We start from the raw sequence: 15,760 nt of genomic DNA, 5'->3' as shown, positions 1-15,760 counted from the left end.
ATTATTTTTACTCCTACTTTTCATTGAAAGACATACTGCAATATTTTTCAGCCTAATCTCCATCTGCAGCAATCACAGATAATTTCCCTGTAAAAAGAAAACTTGCTGACCTGAAACCACTTAGAACAGAAGCCAATGGCCAGATATTGAAGCAAGTGTTTTGAATGTACAGTATATTAGCATTTTTTTGTATATTTTACACTACTCAGCTTCACCAAAGTGTTGGTATGTTTATCAAAAGTGTTGCAAACTGAAATGTGAAACTGAAATTCAGGACACACTGAAAGAAAAACTGAAAAAAGCTGCCAATAAACAAAAACAAGCAACCAAGACTGAATTTTTTTGCTCCTGGACAATGGCTTTTAAGGCAGGACTTTTGTTGGCTGTTCTTTTAGTTTTGGCAAAAATAGCAAGATCTAAACAGCTTTTTATTTATTGTGTTAAGTTACATAGTAAATGTCCTTGATTATATACGAGTGTAGCTCAGTGCATCTGATCACAGATCAAGAGGTTTTCAGTTTAAATCTGGGCGCCACAAAAGGTAAAACATTTAGGCTATGAAACAAAAAGGTTTGGTGTAAAAATACATTTAAATGGTTGGTACAGCATAATGGGTAACACTGCCGCCCTCCAAGGGGTATAGTGAGGTTTTCTGTTGTCAACACCAAGCTATACCAATAAGAGTCCTTGGGCAATAATCCAAACAATAGAAAGGTCTACCTCTGTAAAATGATTACACTTTAAGTCACCCTGGATAAACACATCTCCCAAATGCTTGTAGCATGATAAAAGTTAAGTTATTGCAAGCCAGTAAAGAAACCCTGCTCAGTCACTAAACATTTTATCATTTTTAAAAAGTTAGGCGTCACCAAGCTTTTGACTGCCAGTGTATGCTTAATCTAAAAATTTCCCTTCCAAACAGTTCCCTGATCACTCACTCATAAGAGATATTTTTAGATTTAATATGCAGGGTTTACTATTAAATCATTTATACTCATATATTTCCTTTTTAGTATATTGTACAGAGCACTAAGCGCAGAGAGTAATCAACTCTTTCCATGACTCAGTAACATGCAGCAGGGCGGAAGCTGTCTGCTGCAAATGAACAACGCCGACCCCAGCTCTCCCAGCATGCCTTTCAAGTGCCTGTTTTATTCCCAGCTTCATTTGATGCCCGTCCCTCTCCTTTTAACGAGGCCTTAAGCTTCTTCAATATTAATGGGGCTTCTTCGGAGGAGGGATGGCACGTTCTTAACGGAAGCATTAATTATTCATGACATTCATCCTCTCGGAGGCAGCTCCACTAATATCTATGTATGTATACAAATCAGCTTATGAATGTTGAGTTTGGTCTCGGCAGCCGTAAACAAAAACACAATTAAGAACAAAAAAAGCCGTGAGGGGAGCTGTAACTCTTGAGGAAAACTCTGAAGCCTGAGAGCCAGATAAGGATTGGGATTTCAGACAATCATAAAAAGAAAGCGCATTAAAAATGAATCGAGGGAGAGTTTTTTCCCTGACTAATGTTGCTTTGAAAGAGCCGCTGCTGTTCTTTGTGTTGTGGATTTGTGTGTACACGCGTGTGTGAATTCAGTAAAGGAAGTAAATGTACAGAGGAACTGAAGGTGTGTATTCACATGCTGTGGATTTTTCTGTGAGACAAATATGTGGGAGGTTGTCTTTGGTGAAAACACAATAAAGCCTTTTCAATATTACTGATATCAGCTTGGACACCAGAAAACTAGAAAAAGTTGTCTATAACTTCTGCTAACCCTTTAGTATAAAGCAAAAAAGTCTATTTCTGCCTTTTAATCTATTTTTGAACATTATGAACAAGATTTCTCAATGCTATTGCATTTATTTTGATATGTGAAGAACATGATCCATCATGATACAAAGTCAAAAATTCATAGACATTTAATCTGTTTGTCACAAACTACAATTTTCAGCTAGGAGACATATGAACAGGAAGACACATATTGTTGCTGTCCAAAGAAAAACAAGTATCTGCAACATGGTAACCTTATAGGAGAGGGCAAAAACCTTCTTCACTTTTAACCTTCACTTCACTTTTTAACTTTTAAGAAGTTAATGTAAAGAGATTTTACTCCATGTAATTTTGGAGCCTTTCTATTGGTCCTTTAATCAAGACATGTTTACACAATGTAAACGGCATCTGCTAAAAATCACAAATATGGGGATTTCTTTCTTTGGACAGAGATGATATGCAAATTAACTCTACTCTGATTAGCTGCTCTGTATTATACCCCATTCAAGAAGCAGTGTGGCTTGAATGCTTACAGCTTCAATATAAATGGGTGGGGCTAAACTGCTGTAACCGGAATAGGTAGATATATGTAAATGTGTTGGTTTTCATCACAAAAACAGTGAATTATGTTGTGAAGCAGTGAAATATGCTGTCTTTGCAGCTTAGTTTCCATTAATAGACAGTACATACTGGGGAGTGAAAGGTACACTGTGAAACTTTAACAATTTAATACTACAGCATATATTTTTATTTTAAAAACTAAATAATACGATACACGCCCTTTAAAGGGGACAAATAAAAAGTCTCTGAATATATCAGTAAGGCTTAAATCATTCTGCGCTTTTTCCTGACCACTGTCTCACCCTGGGGTCTCTCACACCCTCTAACCCTTTCCATTGCTGCTGTGACTGCACATTTTATCTTTTTTGTTCTCTTTTTTTTTGTTGTTTACTGTCTCTCTCTCTCTCTCTGTCTGTCTTTTTCTGGTGCCCAAGCAAGCGTTCCAGAGTGTATGTGGAATAAAATGAAAGCATAGTACAGATCAAACACAGACATGAACACACACCAAACACACAGACACACGCACACAGATCAATGTCAGAAATAACTGCAGGCAAAGAGCAATAACGTCCCTATATTAAAGATTTTTGCTCAGTTCAGAGGCAAGACATGCCCCCAAAAGTGAAGTGTCATAAATGTAATACATCAACATGAATGAATCAATGAGAATGAATGACACTATCATGCTATTAAAACACTTGGGGCATCACTTCGCCCTCAGATGAACAAGCTTTGCAAGTTAACACAATTCGAAAAATAAAACAATCAGTATGTTATACAAAAATATGTCACCACTAATGTTGTAGTTAAGACCGTTATTTAACCATGGTAAACAGTAAAACCAGGTTCAAAGTGCAGATCAGTAAAAGCTGCTTGTAGTGTACTGTAGTGTACAGCTTTGATTTGTCCACAAATAGTGAGAAAGAACAGAATTATCAATGTTATATGGACTTTACCATCTTAGAGTTTATAGTTGCCTAGCCTGATGCTTTTTCTCCAAAGCCATTCATAATACTGAAAGGAGTTGAATATATCTTTGCATGACGCTAACTTAGTAGCCTACTGTCCAATGTGTATCACTGAACATATTAGCTGCACATTAGGCTAACACAAGCTTGCTTTTTACCAGAAGACAGGCAAAATGACAGCAGAATTAAAGGTTTCTGCGTTTTTTATTTTATGTTTCCAGTGACTTGCGAGTGAAATTTTCAAATACTTCTTACCCTGACCAATAATTTCCAGATCCAAGTACAACACTAGTCACCATCACTACAACTCAAAACTGCAAGTGTAAATAAGTTAGCCTGTCTGCCAATAAGAAACAGATGGACGACTGAAAAGATGTTGACAAAATACTTTAATGACAGTATTGCTCACTTTGCTAATTATTTGCTTTGGTGTTGAGTTCAATTTTGTAATCTCAGATTTAGTACTGTAACTAAAATGTTTAAAGTGTAAAAAGTAGGGGTGGGAATCTCTAGGCACGTCACGATTCGATTACGATTACGATTCAGAGGGCTGCGATGCGATTATAAAACGATTATTGATGCATCTTGATGCATCTTTTTTTGCTATACAGGATTTCTATTCTCCTGCTGTCTGAGGACTTCGTAGTTTTAAAGCAAAGTATTTGTAATGATCCATAATGCATTTACTTCCAATATCTTTTATTATTAAATCAAATGGAAGTGATGTGGCAAGTGAACTGGACGGCTCTCATTTCACTGCTGTTTGGAGCACATGAGACGCAAGATCCAGTGGTAATAGATGTCCATGGAGCACATTACAGCTATTCTACTCGTTTTCTTTAGTGATTTTATAACTTCGTTTTTGGTCTCATTGTAGAGAGTGGTGGGATCTCTGTGTGAGTAAAATATCTTCGAGACAGGTCACTTAGCAACGAAGTCTCGCCTGGCTAGTAGCGAACAAAAAGGCACAGAATTAAGACGAACATTTGGAGACGCATGGACTTATTTGCATTTATAAGCACTACAATTGGTTTCCTGGTACGTTAAATCTGCAACGAGAGACTGTCAAACACTAAAAGTCGCAAAGATGAAGTCGCTTCTCTTTAGAATTTTCCCGGTCCACAGGAAAATTCAAACAAGAAGCTGGAGAATGAGAAGCGACTTCAGCCTCATAAACAGTCGAACGATGAGAAACATTTTACAAGAAACTGGTCTACTTTTAAGGAAACGTTTTCTGGCGGAGATGTGAGGAAAGTGGCTATGACTAGTTAAAGCTTAAAGCAGAGCAAAGTAAGAACACTGATTTTTGACATTTGTTAATCGATTCAGAATCGTTCACGTCCGCATTGCAATGCATCTAACAATCGTTTTTTTCCCGCACCCCTAGTAAAAAGTATTTTGCAAAGTGCACTGATTTGTATATGAATTTTATTCAGGGAGGGACTAGGCCTGGCACAATTATTACATAATTACCAAACCACAATTATTTGTGATGATCACAGTTATTTGAGATGATTCCAATTATTTAAGCTGGCTGAAATCATTTTCCAAACCAGTATTAGCTACAAAGTATTGACAGCTAGGAAGCAAGACAACTAATCAGTCAATTTCCACTTTAGGCTTGTACTTTAATAGTTGCAAACAATGAACAGGAAAAGACAATTAATCGCAATTATTTATACGGTAATTAATCGTGAGCTAAAAATTTCATGCACGTGATGGGGATAGTGAGATGGTTGGCATAGTGAACTGCCCCTTATAAAAACTAAAAAAAATCTATCCCGTCACTGATTCCACTTCACTATAGCTGTTACAGAGTCACCTTTACTTATCCTTCCACACTGAAATGAAATCTGCATCATAGCTTTTAGCTTAGCCCTGACAGCTAGCCTCCCTCACTCAAAAAAGGCACTATAGTAAATCAATTAGCGGAGTCGTTGACTTTACTTTTTAATTGGCTAGTGTGCACGGGGCCGGATCGCGTGTCATGCTGGACGGGAGTAGCCAATGAGTCAATGTGCAGATTCTGCACTGGGCCAGACCCAAAACACAGCCCAGCCATGCGTTACACACACTAATTATACACCATGTCTTACTCTCTCCCTGAACACACACACATGCTGAGAGACACACACACACAGTGCTTCAGCCCCAGTGAGAGTAGAATAGAGCTCCTCTTTCTGCCCTCAGCTTCAGAATAGCTGCATCAATAAGCTCAGCTCTGTCAAACCACAGGCTGTAACGTGAGCAGGGCTACATCTTTACTACAGCCCTGAGTATGTGCGTAAGTGAATGTGGATTGTGCCCTTCTTCAGGTCTGTACTATATATATGTATATGCTGAATTGATGCAGACATGCTTGAGTAAGAGCTGCATCACAGAAAGGATTCAGAGAGATTTATAGTGTGATTCATTTGACATCTACAATACAAGAAATGTCTTCACACAAGGATAGAGTTTCGCTGCTGCGGTCTTGAGGCCGGTGACTGCACCCCAGTGCGCTGGCCAGAACTTCTTGCCCTTGCAGTTAGACTGAAGGTGAACGCACACTATGTCTGTCTTCTCAAACACACACACACACACACACACAGGCACCAAGACACACACATACTTAGACCTCTCAATGAAATAAAACACCAGCTGCTCTCCACTGCCCTGAGAGGCTACGATCCCCCCTCAGGGTGAATGACGATCACAAAGAGGTTGTTGTATTTTGCTTCAAACTGCATTATATACACGACCTATACCAATAGATATATCAACAGCATGCATGAAAAAAGTACAATGCGTGGTATAGTCTTGCCGAAAAAAATATTATTTCTTTTCTGTGCAAGTATCTGTAGTTCGCTTCTTTAGGCTGGCTTTACAAACAGATGCATGTTGTGAGTTGCATGCAACATATCTTGGCAGTTACATGACGCATGTACATGTGTAAGTTGCAACACATGCTATTGCTCCACCAATGAACCAAATCAGCAGCTTGAATTTTGTGACACATTGTACAGTTCTCTGTATATAAAGTCATCTGTGATGTGTTATTTATATTTGTACACTGTGGCATTTTTTCAGCTGCCATTGGCAATCTTTTTTTACATCTATATCTATACATATTTTATCTATCCATAGTCATATTTTGGCCTCCCAGTAGGCACAAAAATAGGCACAAATCCTCAGAGAACATACTTCTGTACATTCTAATGCACAGTTAAATGTTTCCTTTTTTTCTCTTTATTTTTTTGGAAAAAATAAAACAAATTGTGGCCTGTGCATGTCATTTATGTTTTGCTTTTTTCCAGTATGGTACATGTAAATTTGCAGGAAAATGTCATATTTAAGTTTGTTCCCTTGGTTAACTTATTTTTCCTTAGAAACTCAACAAAATGTGTAATTTGACTGGAGGTGTTCAAAGTTCTTGCATACTACTGCATCTATTTAAGGTATTTTCCAATATATTTCAGCTTTTTATCTGTTCTGTGTATGTTAAACCTTTAAAAAATTAATGTCTGTGTAGCCATTACGGTTGTATTCAATGTCTTGCAAGTTTATCAAGGAGTGCACTTCGGTCTCCCCTTCTGTAATAATTTTCATCATACGGATTCCAAACGAATCTCAGCTCTATGTAAAATTGAGGGGCATCAAGAGAGGAAAAATATGTAATCTAGCTATATAGATCAAAATAGAAGCAGGCTAACAAAGAAGAATAAACAATGGAACAAGCAGCCATTTCAGCAGCTGTTACTGTTAGCTGGCTAGTTTACAGAAACATTAGCTTCATACATTAACTAATTAGTTGAGTGAAATCAACTGTATGAAATTACGCCATTTGAAATGATCACATGATGGGATATCTGTATTTTGTTTGGCTTTATAAACTTAAAAAACTATAAAAGATGCTTTCAACTGCTGCAGCTTAGTTTCAAATGCAGGATGCTTCACATTCTACAACTCGTGAAACTGCGTCTCGTGTATGTTTCAAGCAAACTAAAGTTGCACATAAAGCAAAGTTCTGCCATGTAAAGCAAGCCTTAGTTTTGTACTGGAGTTACGAGGCAAATGTAGGAAGTTTCTAGCAAAGGAAAGTTATCAGATTGCCATCTGATCGCCATCTGATTGCAATCTTTGTAACTAAAAAAGTCAATTTGACTGTACATGTTCGGCCTAAGGCAAGTGTGTAAAGATTTAGGCATGAAGTTTGTATGATTCTAAAGTGTGTGATATATATGCTTCTACTTGTTGGCTTCATTAGCCTCCAGTACAACTAAAGATGTAAACTTTGGACACCAAACATTTCTAGGCTACATTCTGGGCAAGGAGAAAATTCTTTTTCCTCACCTCAGTGATGCGTGGGTTGGTGCACTTGACGTTGGTAGTGGCCAGGTTGAGCCAGCGGCTGGTGTATGGGTTGGACATAGGGCAGTGGTGGCGCAGAGTGCAGCGGCCCTCCATACTGCACCAGCCACACTGGAACTTCCTCTCAGCCTTTAGACACATGCCGCAGCTGTCTCTTTGAGCGCCACACTTGTACAGGTGCACTGTGGAACACAAGAGGATTGAATTACCAGGTTCAATAAGCACAACACGGCAGAGATCAACAAACCAAAATGTGTCAAACTCATATATGTCTACGCTATATATTTTGGACTGATGTAGACAAAGCTGTACACCACATAGCAAGAACCTGAAATGGCCAGATATCAAGAAATAGCCAGTTTCATTAGGTGATTGCAAGTTTGACCCCTGGTGATGCCACAGTAATTCATTGTCCAAGACAGTATTACTGGCCTCGCTCTCTCTGGGTGAGTAGGATGGCCCTCCATCTCCGCCATCACTTAGCACAATGCTAGTCAATGTGGCTGTCTGCTAGCTGACACAACAGAATTGTCAGTTAGCCTTCTCATTCTAGCACATTAGCTGTCCAGTGATGTTGCATTAGTGCCAGTTTGAAAAGATGCTTCACATGTTTCAGAGGAAGCACATGTTAGCCATTACCCTAATAGCCTAGCAAAAGACAGAGACCTAGTTAGTGGGTGAAACTGGACACAATTATATTGAGAATAAAATTTGGTGCCAACTCAAGACATATCCAGTTTTTATGTATATGCTGTGGAGTTGACCGGTGGCCCCTTGAGTTATTACCAAAAAACACTATTAATATGTGGAAGCTCTTTTTTCTTTCTTGCACACTTTTCCCATGTCTCCTAAAACCTCAACAAGGTTTTTTAACACAAATTTAAAGATGTCAGTTTGTGCTGGTTGTGGCAGGACTCACAGCATCCAGCTTTAAAAAAGACAAATGGTTTATGTATATGTGTGTTTATTTGTGTCTGTGTGTTCTATGCTTCGAAAAAAGGCACAGTTGGAAGTGGAGTTCTGTTGGCTGGGTTACCTTGGATGTTCTCAGGATTATCAATAATAAAGTTGCCGTTCCACACCACCGAGAAATCCACCGGCAGCTCACTAATCCTCATCCCCTCATAAAGGTACTGCAGAGAGAAACAGAGAGAGAGAGAGAGAGACAGAGGGAGGGAGGAAGGAATGAGGTTGGAACAAGGGAAATTTTGGAGTGAGCAGTGGTCTCACTGTGCTACACTGCTTTTATTACTATGGACTTGCATCATGGGTCTCTCAGCCAGGGAAGACTTCATACACTCTTCACAAGATAACTCACCACCCACAACTCACTGTGCAGCGAGCACTATGTGATTGCTAGAGAGTGTGGGAGTGAGTGTGTGTGTGTGTATTTTGGGGGGTATTATGACACTTCAGCAGTCATAAAGGTAACACAGCCTTAGGCCATGCCCCAAAAAGCAGTTAATCTTAATGACATAAGATGTTCTCTTAATGTTTATCTTAATGACAAAATATTATTAGTCATAGCGACAGAGGAAGGACAAACGAACTACCGAATGTTTGCCAAGAATAATTATAATGTCAGTTTATGTTAGGTGCAGTAAGAATGTGCAAGTCTTTAGCTGTCTGTATGCAGTGCAGCGCTGTGCAGGCTGTCACTAGCGATATTTTATAATGCATACATCTAAAAGCAGCCAACTTATTGACTATTTTTTTAATTACATGAAGAGTATAGTTACATTTCCAATTATTACTTCTGAGTGGCACAACCATCTAAGCTTTGGCCCTATTATCAGGAGATCACGAGTTCGATCCCTGGTGATGCTACAGCCATCGGTGGCCAGGAGTCCAAGAGAGTACAGTTGGCCTTGCTCTCTGGGTGGGAAAGATGGCCTTGCCTCTCCCCCCATCACCCAGATCTGGCAGTTGTCGCTTTCCTCCGAACACATTTGGCTGTCCAATGACGTTGCGTGTGTGGCAGTTTGAAAAAGATGTGGTAGCTGGATTCGCAGGTCTCGGAGGAAGTCTGTGCTAGCCTTCGCCCTCCTAGTGCTGGTGGTATCATGTGACTGGGGGAGTCCTAACTAGTTGTAATTGGATATGACTAAATTGGAGAGAAATTGGGAAAAATAAAAAAATTAAAAAGTCCAATTATCACAAATGTAGTTCATCAGCCAAGACATGTTAGGTGTCCAAATTTTGCTTCTTTAGTTTTGAACTGGAATTGTGAGGCTGACCTTACCACTCAAATAGGACAAACTGTTTCCATAAAAATACTTCACCGAAACTTCTCTCAACTTTTAGAGACCTGTTTTGAGACCTGTTTTTTTTTTACAGTTCCCAGTAAGTTATACTGTGTCCTAAAACACATCAACAAGTCCGTCAAATATGACCTGGATGCGGTTTGGATGAGTTGAGAAAAGTTTTGGACCTTTTTTTTGGAAAACGATTTGGGCTATTTGGGTGACTGTTGTGTTCTACTGTGTGTTAGAAACCTCGCTGCTCCGGTTCTAAACTAAAGAAGCAAAATCTGGACTTCAAACATTTCTCAGCTGATCGACTACATTTAAGTTAAGTGGAAGACTCTGTAATTTTTTTCTGCCAAACTATTCCCCTTGATCTATCTAGTAGAAATGTGCTGTAACACGAGTGCTTTGGTTTTAAACTTCACACATCATCAGCGTGCTGCTGTGAAATACTATCTCTGGTTTGTATGTGCTTTAACGTACCATGATGTTACTGTTGTGGGTGGAAAACTTCTACTCTTTGAGCATTCTGGGTTTTGTATCTTGCTTTCCTGCCACCATCTTTCAAAGTTAGACACTCAGTTTCTTCTTTTATGGTGTAATGATACAACAGAAGCCTCACTGCTCCAACACTTCCTGTAGTGTTGGAATGACTGTGTCTATCATTTGCTTTGAAGTACGTGCACTGACAATAAAAATTTACTTTGACATTTTTTCACTTTGTCAACTCACTGTGGCAGCCCTAATATTGTGCGTGTTTGTGAGTCATACCGAGCTGTTCTGGCATTGCACGCTGGAACTGTTGAAGCGGAGCGCTGTGACTCTGTGGCTGACCCCCTGGATGTGCAGGACACACTCATAGCCGCGCTGGCCAGACTGAGGTTGTGGAAGGTTCCGGGCCTTCAGGGTGATGGGCTTCACCTCACCTGCCGGGATCAGAATCTCCTCAGAGCGCACCAGCTGAGGACAGTCCTAACAGCACAAACAAGGGAAAAAGTAAACGTGAAAACACCACACTTATAGCTGACAGATGACACTCTGAAAGCTCAGGGTTGGGTAGTTTAGACAGGTTAGACAGGATTACATTATTGATTACATCACCATTCAGGTGACTATGTATCTGCACCTTTTAGGCATTTCCAGCTCTCTATTATTCGACTAGTCTGTGTGAAAAGTCTAGTCGAGTAACTGATTGATTTAGCTCATCGATGTGGTACATTATACCCTGTCAGGTGGTGAGCTGACCACCTTTCTAACATGGGGGATTATCCTAGGTCAAGTATCAGCATTAGGTTACTTGTCAATCATTTACCATATCCAATTCGACTGCCCTGATGCACAGCCCTAGTATGCACATGTATGTGTGTGCATGTTTGTTTCTCCACTGCCCCATTTCCAAAGCTTTTCTCTGTGTTACTGACCTGCTCAGCTCTTGTAGCCAGTGGCTCTGTGTATACGGGTCAGAGCAGCAAGCCACTTCATCACTGTTCAAATCTACTGCATCACAACACTCAAGGGAAGGGCATGCCAATAATAGCACTGCTGTGGAAAGTGTGTGCAATGGGAGGTCTCACTGGAGCATCGGCAAGTGTGTGTGCGTGCATGATTGTGTATGTGTTTGAGTGCTTGCAGGTGTGCAGTTGATCGATGTGCTACGTTATACCCTGTCAAGTGGTAAACACACTTGCTCACCCCCTCCCCATGAGTAATTAGCAGCTGATACCAAGAATAGTCTTCTCCACTGCACACACACACACATGAACACACACACAAACACACAAACAAACTCACACAGCCAGACTCAGTGACACTGCTAATAATGAAGATATTTTTATTTATCTTTTGACACCAAAACTTTGAGTCCAAAAAACATTTCATCTTCATTACTTGATTACAGTAATGAATAACTTTTAAATAATATTTTTTTTACACTTTGTTAGCTTTGAGTTGCAGCCCTAATATTATCGTACCGGGCTGTTTTGGCATAGCACTTAGTTATCAAAATTGTAAAAAAAAATAATTAATTAAAACTGCTGATCTCTAGTAGTTTTATCAGTTCTCCAGCTCAGTGATGTTACATTCCTTTAAGGTCAAGCCAAATAACAAATCAATAACTCCTCATTAACGTGCTTGTTTTATCATTTTATCATTTATCTCAAAGGTACATTTGAAACGAATACATTGAAAAACAGATATAACCTACAAATCAGATTAGATGGTCAGACTAAAGTTAGTCAGAGCAAGGGTACATGCTGAGGGTACGTCATTTTTTCACGAGGTCTTCCAGTAAAGGACTGCATGCATTGATATTTGAATTCCTAAATATAATTGTTTTAATCACAAATCTGAGCACCATTTAATCTTACAAAGTTAACATAGCTAGCTAATCTAACATTGTTCTGTAAGGTTTTTTATGCTCAGGCATCATACTAAAATGGATGTCAGTAAATACAGTTACCTAGCTTGTTGACAGTTTTGTCATTGAGCTGTGATTATGGTCATACATCGCCATCAGTATTCTCACAGCAGGTTTGTTCTGAGGAGTTACGTCATGTCAGAGTTTTTCCCCAACTTGCTGGAAGAAGTAGTGCTTAGAGACTGTTTCTTGGCAGAGACTGGTCAATTCTTGAGTGTCGTGTTAATCATTATTTTACAAACCATTACGGTCCATGAGATGATTTTAATTTAGAACATGGATTTTAGATGAATTTGTCAGGATGGATAAAAACTATGATCATGTCTGTCTCAGCCTGCAGACCATAAGTTTGACAACCCTGGCTCCAGCTAGTTTACAGATTCGTGAGAGAAATCAACCTCTGTCCAGTGAAAACTAACAAAAGGCACAGTATGGATATATGGAACAGGACTGATGTCTGTTCTAATAGGCACAACAGCACTGTTACTTACAATTCACTAGATTCCATTTAGTATCTAGGAATTGTTATTATGATAATTTATCCCAGCCAAAAGGGGAAATAAGCACTTTCTGTTTTCTGGTTCTTAAAACCGCTTTAACCTATTCAAAATAGAGGTGACAGAAAACTTAAATTACACTTCGCTAATTAAAGGAATACTCCAGTGTTATTTTTGAGGCCAAAGTCTATCTGCTCCATCTCTATCGTATAATTGATCATCACAGGCAAGAAAGCGTTTCCCTGTACTTAGAAAAAGCACATTTGCAATCAATATAAAATGGCCCTTGCTTCATTATTTGCCCATTGTCTTCCATTATAATTGTATTTCAAATCAACAGGTTTTCTGTTCATTCAGTATGTACAAGGAAATGTGGCAAAAATTCAGTGGGGAACCCTCACAGTCTTGATTTCTGTGATAGCAGAGCAAGTATTATTTAGGTGGTGGATCATTCCCAGCACTGCAGTGACACTGACATGGTGGTGTGTCAGAGTGTGTTGTACTAGTACAAGTGGATCAGACACTTCAGTACTGCTGCAGCCTTTAGACACAACTATGTTGTTGGTCCACCTTGTAAATGTAAATGTAGACAACAGCTCATCTGTCGCTGCACAGTTTTGTTTGAGTGGTAGCTTGTCCTATGTGTTTCACTCAGAAATGGAAAAAAATAACAACTCTAGACCAGGGAATCTTAACCGAAAGAGTCACTGTAATCTGTAAGACTGTAATATACGATATATGTTAATGTATCTGTTACAAACTTCAAACAAAAAATGGAATGCCTTTTATAAGCTTCAAATGTCCGCATTTAATCTAGAATGGCCAAAATATGTTCAGGGGTATCACTGTTAGCTTTGTGCAAACATACTATTAAATTCACATAGGTGAGCTAGCAGAATTTGGCATTATGCTTCTCCTCCTTTTCGACTAACTTTTGACATTTACGGCCCGAACTGAAAGCCTAGCTCTAACAGTCATGGATTGCCACTGCAACAATTTTGTGTTCGTAGTAATTGACTATATAGACGTAGCAGACATAAAATAGGGTAAAAAACACTGGAGCACATTCCAAATTTATACTGTACTTTATAGCACTTTCATAATTTTTTAATAAGCGGATTATTTTCAATATAATCGTTTATTGCTTATTAACTAAAAAATCAACAGACACAGTTACACACATCAAAACAGCACCACTATATTTCTGCATGAATGCGCTCAATCAGATGTGCTTTCAACTTTTTTTTTTTTTTCTCTGTTCCCATTAGATGTGTCTGCATGGGTAACTGAAATGTGAGATTATTTGGCAAAATGTCACAACGGTAAAAAATGGAGTGAAAAACTGCATAATTTGTGAATGTGTGTTGTGTGTACCTCGGAAGCATTGACCCGTCCCTCCTGGAAAGAGCAACTGGAAGGATCGTGTGTGCACAGGTTTCGGTACTTGCACCAGTGGCAGCGGAAGGAACTGGTCACACAAGATAAACACCTAAACACACACACACACACAAAGATAAAAACAAAGAAATTCTGTTTATTATTCCAACAAAAATCCTTTCGCTCATTCTCAGATAGAAGTTACCCATACGTTCTGACCTGAGGGCAGTTTAAGTGTATGTCTCTAAAAGTGAGAAGAGCAGACAGCCTTTGCTCTGCTCTAGAGGACTGCAGCTCCATGGGGAAGCGCTCAAATATTCATAAAGGCAATATATCCCAAACACCTTCTGCTGTGTCCTTGCGAAGTTGCAAATTACAGGATACAATTCAATCACTCTATTAATGCAAAACTCTCAAGCAATGCGCTTCTTTGGCTGACCATCTCACATACATTTATGTGCCCATTCATGACCGGGTTCTGTAGAAAAATATGCATGACTACCGCATATACAATGCATTAGGGCTTGACTGATATCAAATATTTATGACAGATGCTAATCCCAGTTTTAAAGAGCTAAAAATTTAGGTAACCTTAGAGTTTAATACTTTAACTCAACTAGTGCTTTACTGTTGTTTGTCAGCTGTAAATCTTCAAATATGACGGTCAGTTCTCAAATGCCAAATGATAGAAACTTATGGAGCCCTGCTGGTGACATCCCGTATAAATAAAGATAATGCGTGGCCACAACTTGGTAAGACATGAGAACGAGATAATTATGTTGTGAAAGTGAAAGTGAAAACATACTTTTAAATCCTAACATTTTCATGTACACTTATAAAGTACTTGTTAGAAAGGTCAGGAGATTCTAAATGTATTACTATTACTTATGTATCTTTAAACATTACTACTGCTTTACCTTCACTCAAGTATATTTCACTTTTCAGTGTTTTGTGGTCAAATTTACAACCCTAATATCAGCCGCCCAACCATATATCAGCCTCTCCATACAACGCATATAAGCTTTATCTAACATTACACACAATCAGTAGGCATCAGCCTACAACCTGCTAATTTAATTAGTAGGCATCAGCCAGAAGGGCAAAAGTTGCAAAAGGTGAGCTTCAGTTCTAGTACTCACTAACACTTCTTTACCTTCCTTCTACCTGCACAACCACTGCCTTTAAAGGAGTGAGCTATGAGGTCAAATAAAACAAAGCATGGATCTGTATGAAGCATCAGTATACAGCACTGTTAGGGGTGCTGAGTTTGGAAGGACACCTTTTTCATCATGGGTTTGCAACACTGGGAAGCGTGAGGTTGTGTAAATGTGGCCAGTGGTGCTTTTTTAAAGCAGAGTGAATTTCTACTTCAGCCCATACAGCATACAAATGGGCTTCTGTTAGAGTGGACAATGTGGAGACAGGAAGAGAACGGCAGGTTAGCCTACATGGAGGGAGAAAGAGAACAGCCAAAAGGGTAGGTGTGAGTATGTGTGTTTGTGTGTGTATGTTTGTCTAACGATGACTCAGAAAGCTCCAGTAGAGGTTACAGTCAGTGCATATACATATAGCACACA

The 15,760-nt window shown here is 39.1% G+C and overlaps 1 protein-coding gene across 1 annotated transcript in view; it reads right to left on the bottom strand.

Moving 5' to 3' along the window:
- plxna2 (plexin A2) overlaps positions 1–15,760 on the bottom strand; it is a 267,455-nt gene that overhangs the window by 82,371 nt on the left and 169,324 nt on the right. The window contains exons 9-12 of the mRNA XM_036590910.1: positions 14,181–14,295; positions 10,665–10,865; positions 8,684–8,780; positions 7,630–7,829 (exon numbers count right to left, since the gene is read on the bottom strand). Of these exons, the coding sequence (XP_036446803.1) occupies positions 7,630–7,829; positions 8,684–8,780; positions 10,665–10,865; positions 14,181–14,295 (613 nt within the window). The remainder of the gene's footprint in view (positions 1–7,629; positions 7,830–8,683; positions 8,781–10,664; positions 10,866–14,180; positions 14,296–15,760) is intronic.

The sequence above is a fragment of the Colossoma macropomum genome, unplaced genomic scaffold (assembly GCF_904425465.1).
Source record: "Colossoma macropomum unplaced genomic scaffold, Colossoma_macropomum, whole genome shotgun sequence".
In the NCBI taxonomy this organism is placed as follows: domain Eukaryota; kingdom Metazoa; phylum Chordata; class Actinopteri; order Characiformes; family Serrasalmidae; genus Colossoma; species Colossoma macropomum.
This window is presented reverse-complemented; position numbering and strand designations above follow the sequence as displayed.